General features: G+C 47.2%; 1 protein-coding gene across 5 annotated transcripts in view; it reads left to right on the top strand.

Moving 5' to 3' along the window:
* ryr1b (ryanodine receptor 1b (skeletal)) overlaps positions 1-20,541 on the top strand; it is a 249,345-nt gene that overhangs the window by 205,317 nt on the left and 23,487 nt on the right. For 4 of the 5 annotated variants that reach the window (XM_090218991.1, XM_090218990.1, XM_090218989.1 and 1 more), the window contains 6 exons: positions 9,254-9,335; positions 9,874-10,061; positions 11,163-12,275; positions 14,381-14,466; positions 16,600-16,768; positions 17,592-17,678. In XM_090218991.1, coding sequence (XP_090075117.1) covers positions 9,254-9,335; positions 9,874-10,061; positions 11,163-12,275; positions 14,381-14,466; positions 16,600-16,768; positions 17,592-17,678 — 1,725 coding nt within the window. Of the gene's footprint in view, positions 1-803; positions 834-7,396; positions 7,427-9,253; positions 9,336-9,873; positions 10,062-11,162; positions 12,276-14,380; positions 14,467-16,599; positions 16,769-17,591; positions 17,679-20,541 lie in introns of all 5 variants that reach the window. The other variant, XM_090218993.1, reaches the window with a different exon arrangement.

The raw sequence follows: 20,541 nt of genomic DNA, 5'->3' as shown, positions 1-20,541 counted from the left end.
GGTCTGTTTGTTCCCCTCTGTTGTCATCCATAACATGGAATATTAAAGGACCTAATCATCCGGTAAAGTACACAAATACCTACCTGCAGGCTACCTGCCTATGTCCTGCTCTTTGCACTAGTGATTAGAGAATGGGATGTGTGTGACCATAGAGAATGACTAGGAGAGTGGAGCTGACACGATCAACTAGTGAAATACTGCAGTACAAGCGATACAACCTGTAGGTCCTAGAATGGCACGGACTAGATAGTAGATAGTAGATAGTCTGTCTGCCTGTCTGCCTGTCTGCCTGTCTGCCTGTCTGCTTGTCTGTCTGTCTCTGACTGTCTGTCTGTCTGTCTGTCTGTCTGACTGACTGACTGTGTGCCTGACGACTATCTGTCTGTCTGTCTGTCTGTCTGTCTGTCTGTCTGTCTGTCTGTCTGTCTGTCTGTCTGTCTGTCTGTCTCTGACTGTCTGTATGACTGACTCTGACTGTCTGTCTGTCTCCCTTTCTGTCTGTCTCCCTTTCTGTCTGTCTGTCTGTCTGTCTGTCTGTCTGTCTGTCTGTCTGTCTGTCTGTCTGTCTGTCTGTCTGTCTGTCTGTCTGTCTGTCTGTCTGTCTGTCTGCCTGTCTGTCTGTCTGACTCTGCACCTCATCTCCTTCCTGCTACCACAGATGCACAGCAGTTTGAGAGAAAGCCGTGACACTTGAAATCCAACTAATATTTTAGGACGCCAGGGGACAGATGTCAAAAAATACAAAAATTAATAAAAATGTTGGTGGTTAACATTTTTATTAACATGTATTATAACCCTGTCAGATGCAAGCCGACCCCGGACTTCGACTTGGCGTAAGAATCTTTGTTTCACCCCCCATAGCTATCCCAACCATAGCTATCCCAACCATAGCTATCCCAACCATAGCTATCCCAACCCTAGCTATCACAACCATAGCCATCGTAATCATAGCTATCCCAACCATAGCTATCCCAACCATAGCTATCCCAACCATAGTCATCTTCATCATAGCTATCCCAACCATTGTTATCCCAACCATAGCTATCCCAACCATAACCATCTTAATCATCGCTTTCCCAACCATAGCCATCTTAATCATACAGTGCCTTGCGAAAGTATTCGGCCCTCTTGAACTTTGCGACCTTTTGCCACATTTCAGGCTTCAAACATAAAGATATAAAACTGTATTTTTTGTGAAGAATCAACATCAAGTGGGACACAATCATGAAGTGGAACGACATTTATTGGATATTTCAAACTTTTTTAACAAATCAAAAACTGAAAAATTGGGCGTGCAAAATTATTCAGCCCCCTTAAGTTAATACTTTGTAGCACCACCTTTTGCTGCGATTACAGCTGTAAGTCGCTTGGGGTATGTCTCTATCAGTTTTGCACATCGAGAGACTGACATTTTCCCCATTCCTCCTTGCAAAACAGATCGAGCTCAGTGAGGTTGGATGGAGAGCATTTGTGAACAGCAGTTTTCAGTTCTTTCCACAGATTCTCGATTGGATTCAGGTCTGGACTTTGACTTGGCCATTCTAACACCTGGATATGTTTATTTTTGAACCATTCCATTGTAGATTTTGCTTTATGTTTTGGATCATTGTCTTGTTGGAAGACAAATCTCCGTCCCAGTCTCAGGTCTTTTGCAGACTCCATCAGGATTTCTTCCAGAATGGTCCTGTATTTGGCTCCATCCATCTTCCCATCAATTTTAACCATCTTCCCTGTCCCTGCTGAAGAAAAGCAGGCCCAAACCATGATGCTGCCACCACCATGTTTGACAGTGGGGATGGTGTGTTCAGCTGTGTTGCTTTTACGCCAAACATAACGTTTTGCATTGTTGCCAAAAAGTTACATTTTGGTTTCATCTGACCAGAGCACCTTCTTCCACATGTTTGGTGTGTCTCCCAGGTGGCATGTGGCAAACTTTAAACTACACTTTTTATGGATATCTTTAAGAAATGGCTTTCTTCTTGCCACTCTTCCATAAAGGCCAGATTTGTGCAATATACGACTGATTGTTGTCCTATGGACAGAGTCTCCCACCTAAGCTGTAGATCTCTGCAGTTCATCCAGAGTGATCATGGGCCTCTTGGCTGCATCTCTGATCAGTCTTCTCCTTGTATGAGCTGAAAGTTTAGAGGGACGGCCAGGTCTTGGTAGATTTGCAGTGGTCTGATACTCCTTCCATTTCAATATTATCGCTTGCACAGTGCTCCTTGGGATGTTTAAAGCTTGGGACATATTTTTGTATCCAAATCCGGCTTCACAACAGTATCTCAGACCTGCCTGGTGTGTTCCTTGTTCTTCATGATGCTCTCTGCGCTTTTAACGGACCTCTGAGACTATCACAGTGCAGGTGCATTTATACGGAGACTTGATTACACACAGGTGGATTGTATTTATCATCATTAGTCATTTAGGTCAACATTGGATCATTCAGAGATCCTCACTGAACTTCTGGAGAGAGTTTGCTGCACTGAAAGTAAAGGGGCTGAATAATTTTGCACGCCCAATTTTTCCATTTTTGATTTGTTAAAAAAGTTTGAAATATCCAATAAATGTCGTTCCACTTCATGATTGTGTCCCACTTGTTGTTGATTCTTCACAAAAAAATACAGTTTTATATCTTTATGTTTGAAGCCTGAAATGTGGCAAAAGGTCGCAAAGTTCAAGGGGGCCGAATACTTTCGCAAGGCACTGTAGCTATCCCAACCATAGCTATCCCAACCATAGCTATCCCAACCTTAGCTATCTTTACCATAGTTATCCAAACTGTAGCTACCCCTCCACACCTCGCTTCCCCTCGATCCCCCTCCACGCCTCGCTTCCCCTCGATCCCCCTCCACGCCTCGCTTCCCCTCGATCCCCCTCCACGCCTCGCTTCCCCTCGATCCCCCTCCATGCCTCGCTTCCCCTCGATCCCCCTCCACGCCTCGCTTAACCTCGATCCCCCTCCACCCCACACTTCCCCTCGATCCCCCTCCACACCTCGCCTCCCCTCGATCCCCCTCCACGCTTCGCTTCCTTCTGTACTGATCTTCATCTTTCCTCTTCATTTACCTCATCTTCTCATTTGTTGTCTTTTTAAAGGCAATATTTTTTTTTAGATCATGTTTTTCTGCACCTTCTCTGGGGACTCATTTATAAACCTTGCGTACGTACAAAATATACCCCAAAATGTAAGTATAAAAGTTTTCATTTCATGGAAACGTTGGCATTTATACAAATTTAACTTGACTTGAGAATGTGCTCACCTACCTGCAAACTTTAGATCATGCGTACGCACATCTGCTACTGGGTAAAATATTGTATTGCAAACTGGCAAGAAAGTATTTTGTGCAAATGGGGGATATGATGACTACTACTAACAGGAAAACCTCTTAACAAGAATACAACTATTTGCCATTAGTGGGAATGAAAGTTTTAGAATCTAAAATAATTAGACATATGAATCTTATAATTAGACATATGAATCTTATAATTAGACATATGAATCTTATAATTAGACATATGAATCTTATAATTAGACATAGGAATCTTATAATTAGACATAGGAATATTATAATTAGACATAGGAATCTTATAATTAGACATAGGAATCTTATAATTAGACATAGGAATCTTATAATTAGACATATGAATCTTATAATTAGACATAGGAATCTTTTTCCTATTTATTTAATTTTCATAACCATTGCAGAATATATTCCTCATCTTTTCTGATCGTGATGAGTTCATATTTCCGATATTAGCTGAAGTAGTTGAAGTAGGCCCATGTGTCAAGTTTCAAGTTGTACGATTTAATTGTCACGTACACAAGTACAGTGAAACGTCTTTCTTGCAGTAATAAATATCAAAAAGTAAAGAAGGACAAAAACACAGGAGAAATAGAACTGTAACTACTTTAAGTATTTAGGTTGGGGCAGGGGCAGACTGGGACCAGAAATTGGCACAGGCATTTCTAATACACATTTCTAATACACCGGACCATTTTTTGCTTAAGGCCCCCATTTTTAGCCAGATAATGATCATTTGCACAAAAAAAACCAAGTTAGATCGGCCCACTGGGCTACCCTTACGTAAGGGTTATAAATGAAGCCCCGGGACAAAAGAGAGAGCAAAAAAACGAACTAACAATGCAGACAGTCTGACTCTACCAGTAGTCTGAAAATGATTTCCTCCTGACACCCACTAAAAGCCTCTGTCTACCAGCTGGAGAATCTACCTAAACACGGGTGTTTCTATTAACAGAACAGTTTCCACAAAGGTACATTTTTGAAGCATAGTGGCCACCCCAGTCTCCCAGGGCTGTTTGGAGTATAGTGATTACCCCAGTCTCCCAGAGCTGTTTGGAGTATAGTGGCCACCCCAGTCTCCCAGGGCTGTTTGGAGTATAGTGGTCACCCGTCTCCCAGGGCTGTTTGGAGTATAGTGGTCAGGGCTGTTAGGAGTATAGTGGTCACCCCAGTCTCCCAGGGCTGTTTGGTGCATAGTGGTCACCCCAGTCTCCCAGGGCTGTTTGGAGTACAGTGGTCACCCCAGTCTCCCAGGGCTGTTTGGAGTATAGTGGCCACCCCAGTCTCCCAGGGCTGTTTGGAGTATAGTGGTCACCCCAGTCTCCCAGGGCTGTTTGGAGCATAGTGGCCACCCCAGTCTCCCAGGGCTGTTTGGAGTATAGTGGTCACCCCAGTCTCCCAGGGCTGTTTGGAGTATAGTGGTCACCCCAGTCTCCCAGGGCTGTTTGGAGTATAGCGGTCAGGGCTGTTTGGAGTATAGTGGTTACCCCAGTCTCCCTGGGCTGTTTGGAGTATAGTGGTCAGGGCTGTTTGGAGTATAGTGGTCACCCCAGTCTCCCAGGGCTGTTTGGAGTATAGTGGTCACCCCAGTCTCCCAGGGCTGTTTAGAGTATAGTGGTCACGCCAGTCTCCCAGGGCTGTTTGGAGTATAGTGGTCACCCCAGTCTCCCAGGGCTGTTTGGAGCATAGTGGCCACCCCAGTCTCCCAGGGCTGTTTGGAGTATAGTGGTCACCCCAGTCTCCCAGGGCTGTTTGGAGTATAGTGGTCACCCCAGTCTCCCAGGGCTGTTTGGAGTATAGTGGTTACCCCAGTCTCCCAGGGCTGTTTGGAGTATAGTGGTCACCCCAGTCTCCCAGGGCTGTTTGGAGTATAGTGGTCAGGGCTGTTAGGAGTATAGTGGTCACCCCAGTCTCCCAGGGCTGTTAGGAGTATAGTGGTCACCCCAGTCTCCCAGGGCTGTTTGGAGTATAGTGGTCAGGGCTGTTAGGAGTATAGTGGTCACCCCAGTCTCCCAGGGCTGTTTGGAGTATAGTGGCCACCCCAGTCTCCCAGGGCTGTTTGGAGTATAGTGGTCACCCCAGTCTCCCAGGGCTGTTTGGAGTATAGTGGTCACCCCAGTCTCCCAGGGCTGTTTGGAGTATAGTGGTCAGGGCTGTTAGGAGTATAGTGGTCACCCCAGTCTCCCAGGGCTGTTAGGAGTATAGTGGTCACCCCAGTCTCCCAGGGCTGTTTGGAGTATAGTGGTCAGGGCTGTTAGGAGTATAGTGGTCACCCCAGTCTCCCAGGGCTGTTTGGAGCATAGTGGCCACCCCAGTCTCCCAGGGCTGTTTGGAGTATAGTGGTCACCCCAGTCTCCCAGGGCTGTTTGGAGTATAGTGGTCACCCCAGTCTCCCAGGGCTGTTTGGAGTATAGTGGTTACCCCAGTCTCCCAGGGCTGTTTGGAGTATAGTGGTCACCCCAGTCTCCCAGGGCTGTTTGGAGTATAGTGGTCAGGGCTGTTAGGAGTATAGTGGTCACCCCAGTCTCCCAGGGCTGTTAGGAGTATAGTGGTCACCCCAGTCTCCCAGGGCTGTTTGGAGTATAGTGGTCAGGGCTGTTAGGAGTATAGTGGTCACCCCAGTCTCCCAGGGCTGTTTGGAGTATAGTGGCCACCCCAGTCTCCCAGGGCTGTTTGGAGTATAGTGGTCACCCCAGTCTCCCAGGGCTGTTTGGAGTATAGTGGTCACCCCAGTCTCCCAGGGCTGTTTGGAGTATAGTGGTCAGGGCTGTTAGGAGTATAGTGGTCACCCCAGTCTCCCAGGGCTGTTAGGAGTATAGTGGTCACCCCAGTCTCCCAGGGCTGTTTGGAGTATAGTGGTCAGGGCTGTTAGGAGTATAGTGGTCACCCCAGTCTCCCAGGGCTGTTTGGAGTATAGTGGCCACCCCAGTCTCCCAGGGCTGTTTGGAGTATAGTGGTCACCCCAGTCTCCCAGGGCTGTTTGGAGTATAATGGTCACCCCAGTCTCCCAGGGCTGTTTGGAGTATAGTGGTCACCCCAGTCTCCCAGGGCTGTTTGGAGTATAGTGGCCACCCCAGTCTCCCAGGGCTGTTTGGAGTATAGTGGTCACCCCAGTCTCCCAGGGCTGTTTGGAATATAGTGGTCACCCCAGTCTCCCAGGGCTGTTTGGAGTATAGTGGCCACGCCAGTTTCCCAGAATTATCTGAGTTGATATTCCCAAAATGAGTTCTGATAGCAATCTTTCGGGGCTTGGTAGGGTGCCATGGACTGGTGCTTTGATCGACAGCTGGACTGCACTCTTCTCTGTCTCGGCTTCAGAACTGCGACACCGAGCTAGTAAAACCAACTTATTTTTAATGTGGACAATAATAGTGGTAGGCATTGGCATTGGTCAAGTCTTGAGTTTTTCGTGCAAATTCTGCATACTTTTAGTTGCAGAGTTACAAGTGCATGTGATAGAGAAAGCAAAAACAAAACCCACCGAAACAAATCAGCAAAGATGAGCAGCAGTAACTTCGGACTAGTTCCTGGGAGGCCCGGGTGTTTTCTTCTACTCCATCTGGTTGGCTGGTGGTGTAGGTCTGCACTGAGTGAGCCCACAGACTAGTGTGTGTTACCACTTAGCTAGTGTACACGTTGGTGTTATGAATACGTTCATATTGCAACCAGCATTCAGACAGAAGGGGAGAGGATATGCTGGTCAGCTCAGTGCTGTCTCCCCTCCTGTCTTACTGTTCCTAGATAGAGCTGTCTGTCTGTCTGTCTGTCTGTCTGTCTGTCTGTCTGTCTGTCTGTCTGTCTGTCTGTCTGTCTGTCTCCCCATCTCCACATCTGTCTGTCTGTCTGTCTGTCTGTCTGTCTGTCTGTCTGTCTGTCTGTCTGTCTGTCTGTCTGTCTGTCTGTCTCCCCATCTCCACATCTCTTTCTTTGTCAGTCTATCTCCATATCTGTCAGTCTGCCTCCATATCTGTCAGTCTGCCTCCATGTTTGTCAGTCTGCCTGTTCATCTCTATGTGTCTATTATGTGTATGATACCTGAGATGAGATGTTTAAAATGCATATCTGTGTTGTTTGTTCAAATGCAAACCCAGGATCGATTCTGGAGTAGAACCCACTACGAGGTAAGGTGTAGAACCCACTACGAGGTGAGGTGTAGAACCCCCAATGAGGTGAGGTGTAGAACCCCAAACGAGGTGAGGTGTAGAACCCCCAACGAGGTGAGGTGTAGAACCCCCAACGAGGTGAGGTGTAGAACCCACTACGAGGTGAGGTGTAGAACCTACTACTAAAAGTTGTAGAACCCATTATGAGGTGAGGTGTAGAAACCATTACGAGGTGAGGTGTAGAACCCCCAATGAGGTGAGGTGTAGAACCCACTACGAGGTGAGGTGTAGAACCTACTACTAAAAGTTGTAGAACCCATTAGGAGGTGAGGTGTAGAACCCACTACGAGGTGAGGTGTAGAACCCATTATGAGGTGAGGTGTAGAACCCCCAATGAGGTGAGGTGTAGAACCCACTGTGAGGTGTAGAACCCATTAGGGGGTGAGGTGTAGAACCCACTTCGAGGTGAGGTGTAGAACCCATTATGAGGTGAGGTGTAGAACCCCCAACGAGGTGAGGTGTAGAACCCACAACGAGGTGAGGTGTAGAACCCCCTACGAGGTAAGGTGTAGAACCCCCTACGAGGTGAGGTGTAGAACCCCCTACGAGGTGAGGTGTAGAACCCCCAACGAGGTGAGGTGTAGAACCCCCAACGAGGTGAGGTGTAGAACCCACTACGAGGTGAGGTGTAGAACCCCCAACGAGGTGAGGTGTAGAACCCCCAACAAGGTGAGGTGTAGAACCCACTACGAGGTGAGGTGTAGAACCCCCTACGAGATGAGGTGTAGAACCCCCTACGAGGTGAGGTGTAGAACCCCCTACGAGGTAAGGTGTAGAACCCCCAACGAGGTGAGGTGTAGAACCCACTACGAGGTGAGGTGTAGAACCCCCTACGAGGTGAGGTGTAGAACCCCCTACGAGGTGAGGTGTAGAACCCCCTACGAGATGAGGTGTAGAACCCCCTACGAGGTGAGGTGTAGAACCCCCTACGAGGTAAGGTGTAGAACCCCCAACGAGGTGAGGTGTAGAACCCACTACGAGGTGAGGTGTAGAACCCCCTACGAGGTGAGGTGTAGAACCCCCTACGAAGTGAGGTGTAGAACCCCCTACGAGGTAAGGTGTAGAACCCCCTATGAGGTGAGGTGTAGAACCCCCAACGAGGTGAGGTGTAGAACCCCCAACGAGGTGAGGTGTAGAACCCCCAACGAGGTGAGGTGTAGAACCCACTACGAGGTGAGGTGTAGAACCCCCAACGAGGTGAGGTGTAGAACCCCCAACGAGGTGAGGTGTAGAACCCCCAACGAGGTGAGGTGTAGAACCCACTACGAGGTGAGGTGTAGAACCCCCTACGAGGTGAGGTGTAGAACCCACTTCGAGGTGAGGTGTAGAACCCATTATGAGGTGAGGTGCAGAACCCCCAACGAGGTGAGGTGTAGAACCCCCAATGAGGTGTAGAACCCCCAATGAGGTGAGGTGTAGAACCCCCAACGAGGTGAGGTGTAGAACCCCCAACGAGGTGAGGTGTAGAACCCCCAACGAGGTGAGTTGTAGAACCCCCAACGAGGTGAGGTCAGCCTCACCTTCATCCTCCTCATCCTCTCTGTGCCAGCAGCTCTCTGTCACCTGATTCACTACACTTAGTCCACTGCTTGGCCCAAAGAAGTGTTTTATTAGGGACACAACTAGCCACAGGTTTCAGCTATGTAAGATCTGTTATGATCTGAGATATTTACCAGTGGACAGTGACACACAAAGTAATGGTCAATGATGAAAAATAAACTGATGATATTCTTATGAGACAACTGTCCTCTCTATGCTTGTGTACGTGTGTATTCTTTATTGCAGGACTCCAGTCAGATTGGTCTGCTGAAGGAACTCCTGGACCTGCAGAAAGACATGGTGGTCATGCTGTTGTCTCTACTGGAAGGTAAAAGGCATTGGTCCCAGATCTGGTCCCACTCCAGCCCCCCTAGAACCTCATTTATCACCTGATTTACTTAACAAATAGCACATCTCAATACGTGGTCCAGGAGTCCTCTGACATGACACTTGTCAGAGGAGGGGTGGGGTGGGGAGGGGCTTACCATTTTTGTCCACTAATTGTTCCCACATACAACGGGGGAGGCCGGAGACATCAGAGTGCACCATCAGACCAACTGTTCGATTGTCAAACCTTTGAATTTTGCAATTGTGTGAAAAAAAAAAAAAAACACTATTTTACTCAAAACATGTTTTTACCCTTAATAAGTGTGTGTACTTTGTTGTATTTGTACTTGGAATGTCATTGTTCAACTGGAACAGTTCAAAAAATATCTGGAGACTTTAATAGCTCGTATTTTTAAACATTCTCTGCTATTTTTTGGAATATATTTGAGGTGCTGTAGGGATCTGCTTTGCTTCTTTGTAATTTTGCTTTTGACCAAATGAGCTTTTTTTGGGGGGGTGTCGACAATCCTTGTCGCTAGGCAACGTGGTGAACGGCACCATCGCCCGTCAGATGGTGGACATGCTAGTGGAGTCCTCCAGTAACGTGGAGATGATCCTCAAGTTCTTCGACATGTTCCTCAAGCTGAAGGACATCACGGGGTCTGACGCCTTCCGAGACTACGTGACCGACCCCCGAGGCCTCATCTCCAAGAAGGACTTCTACAAGGTACACACTGAGTCTACAAAACGTTAGGAACACCTTCCTAATATCGAGTTGTCCCCCCCCCCCCCCCCTCAGATTAGCCACCATTCGTCGGGTCATGGACTCTACAAGGTGTCTAACGCGTTCCACAGGGACGCTGGCCCATGTGGACTCCCATGCTTCCCACAATTGTGTCAAGTTGGCTGGATGTCCTTTGGGTGGTGGACCACTCTTGATACATGTGGAAAACAGTTGAGTGTGAAAAAACCCAGCAGCGTTGCAGTTCTTGACTCAAACCGGTGTGCCTGGCACCTACTACCATACGCCGTTCAAAGGCACATATTTTGTCTTAAAAATCCTTCTGTAACCTTTAACCCCGTCTCCTCCCCTTCATCTACATGGATTGAAGTGGATTTAACAGGTGTCATTAATACGGGATCTTTCTCCTGGATTCACCTGGTCAATCTGTGTCGTGGAAAGAGCATGTTTTTATTCAGTGTACATGCATTGTACTGTGACAGACCGTGCTGCCACTGACTAGAGCTAGACTAGGTTTCTAGTAAAAAAAAAGGCTCATGAGACAAAGTCAATTCTAAACAAAATAGCTTTTTTTCCCCCTATGAAGTTACAATCTAATAATCTCTTCAAGAATCAAATGTAAGTGTTCATAAAAATCTATGTTCCCAAAACAGAGCTATATGCTCCCTCAGTCCTCTCCCCTTGAGTGAGGGGGAAAGTAACCAGCCACACTCTTAAGGAGCCTATGGAGGTCAGCTGTGTTCACTATCAAGCCAATGGGCTCGTTTCAGGTTGACTACATGGCTTGTGGTTCTGTTGAGGACATGGACATTAAAGTGGCTTCAAGGCACCACATGTATGTATTTTCCCAATGTATTTCCCAACAATTTCTTTCCCTAGCTGCCCGCTCACTTTCCCTAGCTGCCCGCTCACTTTCCCTAGCTGCCCGCTCACTTTCCCTAGCTGCCCGCTCACTTGCCAAAAGAAAAAAACATGGACCATGGAAATACACTGGTTTTTATTGTGTTTTAAATGTGTGGGTTGTTGTACTCACATGGCTGAGGCAAATTTACGTTTTGATTCATTCATGTTATTCCTTCCTTTCAGGCCATGGACAGCCAGAAGCAGTACTCTCCGTCTGAGATCCAGTTCCTTCTGTCTTGTTCCGAGGCCGACGAGAACGAGATGATCAACTTTGAGGAGTTCGCCGACCGCTTCCAGGAGCCGGCCAAGGACATCGGGTTCAACATCGCCGTTCTGCTCACCAACTTGTCTGAGCACGTACCCCACGATACGCGACTACAGAACTTTCTTGAGCAAGCCGAGAGCGTCCTCAACTACTTTAGACCCTTCCTTGGCCGGATAGAGATCATGGGAGCGAGCAGGAAAATCGAGAGGATCTATTTTGAGATCAGCGAGGCCAACAGGAACCAGTGGGAGATGCCGCAGGTCAGAGAGTCCAAGAGACAGTTCATCTTCGACGTGGTGAACGAGGGCGGGGAGAGCGAGAAGATGGAGTTGTTTGTCAACTTCTGCGAGGACACCATCTTTGAGATGAACATCGCCTCACAGATTTCTGAGGAGGAGGAAGAGGAGGTGGTAGACTCAGAGGATGAAGAGGAAGAAGGAGGAGGAGGAGGAGGAGAGTTGGACGAAAATGGAGAAGAGATTGCTCCCGAGTCGAGCTCGGCGTTCTCTGACTTCCTGACAAGCGTGGTGAACTTCTTCAACATGTTCACCTTCAGGAATCTACGGCGGCGCTACCGCAAGCTTAGGAAGATGACTCTGAAGGATATGGTGGTGGGCTTGGCCACGTTCATCTACACCATCCTGTTTGGTATCCTGTCTTTCATCTACAGTGTGTGTAAGGGCTTCTTCATGCTGATCTGGAGCACCCTGTTTGGAGGAGAACTGGTAGAGGGTGCCAAGAAGATCACGGTGACTGAGCTTTTGGCCAGTATGCCGGACCCAACGCAAGATGAGGTGCACGATGAACTGCCACCTGAGCCAGGTGCCGACGAGGGTCAGGAGGGGATAGACGGAGGAGAGGAAAGAGACGTGGGAGGAGGAGAGGAAGGAGAGGAGGGCGGGGATGGTGAGGAGAAGGAGGGAGGACGGATGCCTGGGTTCGACACCCCTGGAGGGCTGGGAGACTTTGGGGAGACCACAACTGTAGAGCCCCCTACTCCAGAAGGAACCCCACTGCTCAAGAGGAAACTGGTGAGTTTACACCCATGATGTTTTTTTTTATATATTATTATTATGTATTTATATATTTATTATGTTACGGTACCCTCTGTAATTATTGGAACAATGTAGCACGTTTTCTTCTTTTAGCTCTATACTCCAAAAGTTAAAGATTTTAAATCAAATTCCATATTGACACAATACATTATTTACCGTTCATTTCTATTGGGCACAAAATAATGTGAAACACAACCAAAACAAACAGCAAATGCATCCAACAAGTTGTTAGAGTCATATGCTGGATGTTGTCATTGCGTGCTATGAATATGGGAACAAATACTACACTTTTTAATACATAAATACACATATAAGTGAATGTGTTTGAATACTGTTGGTCCCCTAAAATGGGTGGGGACTATGTACAAAAAGGGCTGTAATTTCTAAACGGTTCCCCCGATATGAATGAAAATACCCTCAAATTAAAGCTGACATTGTCCACTTTCACCTCATACTCATGGTTTGATTTCAAACTGTTGAAGTATACAGTCAAAATGATAAGGAAACATGTATATGTCCCAATAATTACGGAGGGCACTGTATTATAACAATTCGTATGTTTTCCTAACCACTTACACTGACCTGATCCGGCCATATGATCAGGACAAGACTCACCACCCTAGTTATGTTATTTATATATTATTTATACATGGTAGACTGTGAGGATGTTGTACTAGTTGTTGACAGTGTGTTGTACTAGTTGTTGACACTGAGTTGTGCCAGTTGTTGACAGTGTGTTGTGCCAGTTGTTGACAGTGTATTGTGCCAGTTGTTGACAGTGTATTGTGCCAGTTGTTGACAGTGTATTGTGCCAGTTGTTGACAGTGTATTGTGCCAGTTGTTGACAGTATGTTGTGCCAGTTGTTGACAGTGTGTTGTGCCAGTTGTTGACAGTGTGTTGTGCCAGTTGTTGACAGTGTGTTGTGCCAGTTGTTGACAGTATGTTGTGCCAGTTGTTGACAGTGTGTTGTGCCAGTTGTTGACAGTGTGTTGTGCCAGTTGTTGACAGTATGTTGTGCCAGTTGTTGACAGTGTATTGTGCCAGTTGTTGACCGTATGTTGTGCCAGTTGTTGACAGTGTGTTGTGCCAGTTGTTGACAGTGTGTTGTGCCAGTTGTTGACAGTGTGTGTTGTGCCAGTTGTTGACAGTGTGTGTTGTGCCAGTTGTTGACAGTGTGTGTTGTGCCAGTTGTTGACAGTGTGTTTTGCAAGTTGTTGACAGTGTGCTGTGCCAGTTGTTGACAGTGTGTTGTGCCAGTTGTTGACAGTGTGCTGTGCCAGTTGTTGACAGTGTATTGTGCCAGTTGTTGACAGTGTGTTGTGCCAGTTGTTGACAGTGTGTTGTGCCAGTTGTTGACAGTGTGTTGTGCCAGTTGTTGACAGTGTGCTGTGCCAGTTGTTGACAGTGTATTTTGACAGTGTGTTGTGCCAGTTGTTGACAGTGTGTGTTGTGCCAGTTGTTGACAGTGTGTTGTGCCAGTTGTTGTCAGTGTGCTGTGCCAGTTGTTGACAGTGTATTGTGCCAGTTGTTGACAGTGTGTTGTGCCAGTTGTTGACAGTGTGTTGTGCCAGTTGTTGACAGTGTGTTGTGCCAGTTGTTGACAGTGTGCTGTGCCAGTTGTTGACAGTGTATTTTGACAGTGTGTTGTGCCAGTTGTTGACAGTGTGTGTTGTGCCAGTTGTTGACAGTGTGTTGTGCCAGTTGTTGACAGTGTATTGTGCCAGTTGTTGACAGTGTGTTGTGCCAGTTGTTGACAGTGTGTTGTGCCAGTTGTTGACAGTGTGTGTTGTGCCAGTTGTTGACAGTGTGTGTTGTGCCAGTTGTTGACAGTGTGTGTTGTGCCAGTTGTTGACAGAGTGCTGTGCCAGTTGATGACAGTGTGCTATGCCAGTTGTTGTGCCAGTTGATGACAGTGTGTTGTGCCAGTTGTTGACAGAGTGCTGTGCCAGTTGATGACAGTGTGCTATGCCAGTTGTTGTGCCAGTTGATGACAGTATGTTGTGCCAGTTGTTGACAGTGTGTTGTGCCAGTTGATGACAGTGTGTTGTGCCAGTTGTTGACAGTGTGTGGTGTGTTGTAGCTGGAAGCAACGTCCGGAGGAGAGGGTGAAGAAATACAAGAGCCAGAACCAGAGGAAGAGACACCCCCAGAGGAGGAGAAGGCTGAGTGAGTCTTCTCTTTCTTGTTTTAATTATCGTGTTTACTCACTCACTCACTTACTGACTGACTGACTGACTCACTCACTCACTGACTGACTGACTGACTGACTGACTGACTGACTGACTGACTCAATGACTGACTCAATGACTGACTGACTGACTCACTCACTTACTGACTGACTGACTGACTGACTGACTGACTCAATGACTGACTCAATGACTGACTCAATGACTGACTGACTGACTCACTGACTCACTGACTGACTGACTGACTCACTTACTGACTGACTGACTCACTGACTCACTTACTGACTGACTGACTCACTGACTGACTAACTGACTGACTGACTGACTCACTGACTCACTGACTGACTGACTGACTGACTGACTGACTGACTGACTGACTGACTGACTCACTTACTGACTGACTGACTGACTGACTGACTGACTGACTGACTGACTGACTGACTGACTCACTCACTCACTTACTGACTGACTGACTGACTGACTCACTCACTTACTGACTGACTGACTCACTGACTGACTAACTGACTGACTGACTGACTCACTGACTCACTCACTCACTGACTGACTGACTGACTCACTGACTGACTGACTGACTGACTGACTCACTGACTGACTGACTCAATGACTGACTCAATGACTGACTGACTGACTCACTCACTTACTGACTGACTGACTGACTGACTGACTGACTGACTGACTCAATGACTGACTCAATGACTGACTCAATGACTGACTGACTGACTCACTGACTCACTGACTGACTGACTGACTCACTTACTGACTGACTGACTCACTGACTCACTTACTGACTGACTGACTCACTGACTGACTAACTGACTGACTGACTGACTCACTGACTCACTGACTGACTGACTGACTGACTGACTGACTGACTGACTGACTGACTCACTTACTGACTGACTGACTGACTGACTGACTGACTGACTGACTGACTGACTCACTCACTCACTGACTGACTGACTGACTGACTGACTCACTCACTTACTGACTGACTGACTCACTGACTGACTAACTGACTGACTGACTGACTCACTGACTCACTCACTCACTGACTGACTGACTGACTCACTGACTGACTGACTGACTGACTGACTCACTGACTGACTGACTGACTGACTGACTGACTGACTGACTGACTGACTCACTCACTTACTGACTGACTGACTGACTGACTGACTGACTGACTGACTCACTCACTCACTCACTTACTGACTGACTGACTGACTGACTGACTGACTGACTCACTGACTCACTGACTGACTGACTGACTGACTGACTGACTGACTGACTGACTGACTGACTGACTGACTGACTGACTCACTCACTCACTCACTGACTGACTGACTGACTGACTGACTGACTGACTGACTGACTGACTGACTGACTGACTGACTCAATGACTGACTCACTGACTGACTGACTGACTGACTGACTCACTTACTGACTGACTCACTTACTGACTGACTCACTGACTCACTCACTCACTGACTGACTGACTGACTGACTGACTGACTGACTCACTGACTCACTCACTCACTGACTGACTGACTGACTGACTGACTGACTGACTCACTGACTCACTCACTCACTGACTGACTGACTGACTGACTGACTGACTGACTGACTCACTGACTGACTGACTGACTGACTGACTCACTTACTGACTGACTCACTGACTCACTCACTCACTGACTGACTGACTGACTCACTGACTGACTGACTCAATGACTGACTCACTGACTGACTGACTGACTGACTGACTCACTTACTGACTGACTCACTGACTCACTCACTGACTGACTGACTCACTTACTGACTGACTCACTGACTCACTGACTCACTCACTGACTGACTGACTCACTGACTCACTCACTCACTGACTGACTGACTCACTTACTGACTGACTCACTGACTCACTGACTCACTCACTGACTGACTGACTCACTGACTCACTCACTCACTGACTGACTGACTGACTCACTGACTGACTGACTGACTGACTCACTGACTGACTGACTGACTGACTGACTGACTGACTGGCTGGCTGACTGACTGACTGATTGATGGATTTGATTGATGGATTGTCCTCCAGCAATGAGAATGGAGAGAAGGCAGAGAAGGAGGCTGAGCCCGTGGTAAAAGAGGAAGAACCGGAAGTGAAGGAGGAAACATTGAAGACGAAGGCAAAGAAGGAGAAGAAACCTGCGGAGGAGGGCTATGAGCTTTGGAATGAGCTGGAGATCCAGAGGATCAAATTCATGGTGACTATTACCAATACATTATCAACCGTGATCAATACATTATCAATACATTACCGATACATTATCGATACATTATCGACCGTGATCAATACATTATCAATACATTGGCAATACATTACCGATACATTATCGATTCATTATAAACTGTGATCAATGCATTATCAATGCATTACCAATACATGATCAATACATGATCAACTGTGATCAATACATTACCAATATGTTATCAATACATTGCTGATTCATTATCGATACATTATCAATACATTATGGCCCGTGATCAATGCATTATCGATACATTACCTGTGCATTATCAATACATGGCCAATACATGACCAATACATGACCTATACATTATCGATACATTATCAACCGTGATCGATACATTATCAATACAATATCAATACATTGCCACTACATTATCAATACATTGCTGATACATTGTCAATGCATTACCAATACATTATCAACCGTGATCAATACATTACCAATACATTATCACCCATGATCAATATGAGTACATTACCAATACATTATCAATCATGAGCAATACATTATGAATACATTATCAATCATGATCAATACACTATGAATACATTATCAATCATGATCAATGCATTACCAATGCATTATCAATCATGACCACTACTTATCAATCATGATCTACGCATTAACAATACATTACCAATGCATGACCATGGATCAATTTCGCTGTCTCCAAGCGGAACTATCAGACCTGTAACTTCTACAACCTGTTTCTCTGTCTCCAACCAGAACTATCTGTCTCGTAACTTCTACAACCTGTTTCTCTGTCTCCAACCAGAACTATCTGTCTCGTAACTTCTACAACCTGCGCTTCCTGGCTCTCTTCATCGCCTTTGCCCTCAACTTCATCCTGCTCTTCTACAAGGTGAAACATAATATAGAATAATGTATAATATAATATAGAATAATATAATATAGAATCTTATAACATGGGGCGGCAGGTAGTCTAGTGGTTAGAGTGTAGAGGCGGCAGGTAGCCTAGTGGTTAGAGTGTAGAGGCGGCAGGTAGTCTAGTGGTTAGAGTGTAGAGATGGCAGGTAGCCTAGTGGTTAGAGTGTAGGGGCGGCAGGTAGCCTAGTGGTTAGAGTGTAGAGGAGGCAGGTAGCCTAGTGGTTAGAGTGTAGAGGTGGTAGGTAGCCTAGTGGTTAGAGTGTAGAGGAGGCAGGGTAGCCTAGTGGTTAGAGTGTAGAGGCGGCAGGGTAACCTAGTGGTTAGAGTGTAGAGGCGGCAGGGTAGCCTAGTGGTTAGAGTGTAGAGGAGGCAGGTAGCCTAGTGGTTAGAGTGTAGAGGCGGCAGGGTAACCTAGTGGTTAGAGTGTAGAGGCGGCAGGTAGCCTAGTGGTTAGAGTGTAGAGGAGGCAGGGTAGCCTAGTGGTTAGAGTGTAGAGGAGGCAGGTAGCCTAGTGGTTAGAGTGTAGAGGCGGCAGGTAGCCTAGTGGTTAGAGTGTAGAGGTGGCAGGGTATCCTAGTGGTTAGAGTGAAGAGGCGGCAGGGTAACCTAGTGGTTAGAGTGTAGAGGCGGCAGGTAGCCTAGTGGTTAGAGTGTAGAGGAGGCAGGGTAGCCTAGTGGTTAGAGTGTAGAGGCGGCAGGGTAACCTAGTGGTTAGAGTGTAGAGGCGGCAGGTAGCCTAGTGGTTAGAGTGTAGAGGAGGCAGGGTAGCCTAGTGGTTAGAGTGTAGAGGAGGCAGGTAGCCTAGTGGTTAGAGTGTAGAGGCGGCAGGTAGCCTAGTGGTTAGAGTGTAGAGGTGGCAGGGTATCCTAGTGGTTAGAGTGTAGAGGCGGCAGGTAGCCTAGTGGTTAGAGTGTAGAGGAGGCAGGTAGCCTAGTGGTTAGAGTGTAGAGGTGGTAGGTAGCCTAGTGGTTAGAGTGTAGAGGAGGCAGGTAGCCTAGTGGTTAGAGTGTAGAGGTGGTAGGTAGCCTAGTGGTTAGAGTGTAGAGGAGGCAGGGTAGCCTAGTGGTTAGAGTGTAGAGGCGGCAGGGTAACCTAGTGGTTAGAGTGTAGAGGCGGCAGGGTAGCCTAGTGGTTAGAGTGTAGAGGAGGCAGGTAGCCTAGTGGTTAGAGTGTAGAGGCGGCAGGGTAACCTAGTGGTTAGAGTGTAGAGGCGGCAGGTAGCCTAGTGGTTAGAGTGTAGAGGAGGCAGGTAGCCTAGTGGTTAGAGTGTAGAGGCGGCAGGTAGCCTAGTGGTTAGAGTGTAGAGGCGGCAGGGTAACCTAGTGGTTAGAGTGTAGAGGCGGCAGGTAGCCTAGTGGTTAGAGTGTAGAGGCGGCAGGTAGCCTAGTGGTTAGAGTGTAGAGGCGGCAGGTAGCCTAGTGGTTAGAGTGTAGAGGCGGCAGGTAGCCTAGTGGTTAGAGTGTAGAGGCGGCAGGTAGCCTAGTGGTTAGAGTGTAGAGGTGGCAGGGTATCCTAGTGGTTAGAGTGTAGAGGCGGCAGGTAGCCTAGTGGTTAGAGTGTAGAGGCGGCAGGTAGCCTAGTGGTTAGAGTGTAGAGGAGGCAGGGTAGCCTAGTTGTTAGAGTGTAGAGGCGGCAGGTAGCCTAGTGGTTAGAGTGTAGAGGCGGCAGGTAGCCTAGTGGTTAGAGTGTAGAGGTGGCAGGGTATCCTAGTGGTTAGAGTGTAGAGGCGGCAGGGTAGCCTAGTGGTTAGAGTGTAGAGGCGGCAGGTAGCCTAGTGGTTAGAGTGTAGAGGTGGCAGGGTATCCTAGTGGTTAGAGTGTAGAGGCGGCAGGGTAGCCTAGTGGTTAGAGTGTAGAGGTGGCAGGGTATCCTAGTGGTTAGAGTGTAGAGGCGGCAGGGTAGCCTAGTGGTTAGAGTGTAGAGGTGGCAGGGTATCCTAGTGGTTAGAGTGTAGAGGCGGCAGGGTAACCTAGTGGTTAGAGTGTAGAGGTGGCAGGGTATCCTAGTGGTTAGAGGGTAGAAGCGGCAGGGTAACCTAGTGGTTAGAGTGTAGAGGCGGCAGGGTAACCTAGTGGTTAGAGGGTAGAAGCGGCAGGGTAACCTAGTGGTTAGAGTGTAGAGGCGGCAGGGTAACCTAGTGGTTAGAGTGTAGAGGCGGCAGGGTATCCTAGTGGTTAGAGGGTAGAAGCGGCAGGGTAACCTAGTGGTTAGAGTGTAGAGGCGGCAGGGTAACCTAGTGGTTAGAGTGTAGAGGCGGCAGGGTATCCTAGTGGTTAGAGGGTAGAAGCGGCAGGGTAACCTAGTGGTTAAAGTGTAGAGGCGGCAGGGTAACCTAGTGGTTAGAGTGTAGAGGCGGCAGGGTAGCCTAGTGGTTAGAGTGTAGAGGCGGCAGGGTAACCTAGTGGTTAGAGTGTAGAAGCGGCAGGGTAACCTAGTGGTTAGAGTGTAGAGGCGGCAGGGTAACCTAGTGGTTAGAGCGTTGGACTAGTATCTGGAAGGTTGCAAGATTGTGTGTTTGTGTGTGTGCAAGATTGAATCCCTGAGCTGACAAAGTAAAAATCTGTCCTTCTGCCCCTGAACAAGGCAGTTAACCCACTGTTCCCCGGTAGGCCATCATTGTAAATAAGAATTTGTTCTTAACTGACTTGCCTAGTTAAATAAAGGTTAAAAAATGTAAATATAGTATAATGTATAGAATAATGTAATATATAATATAATAACGTATAACATAATATAGTATAGAATATAGAATAATATAATAACGTATAATATAATATAGTGTAGAATAATATAATATAATATAGAATAATATAATATAGAATACTATAATAATGTAT

The sequence above is a fragment of the Oncorhynchus mykiss genome, chromosome 24 (assembly GCF_057628025.1).
Source record: "Oncorhynchus mykiss isolate SJ-2025 chromosome 24, ASM5762802v1, whole genome shotgun sequence".
Taxonomy (NCBI): domain Eukaryota; kingdom Metazoa; phylum Chordata; class Actinopteri; order Salmoniformes; family Salmonidae; genus Oncorhynchus; species Oncorhynchus mykiss.
This window is presented reverse-complemented; position numbering and strand designations above follow the sequence as displayed.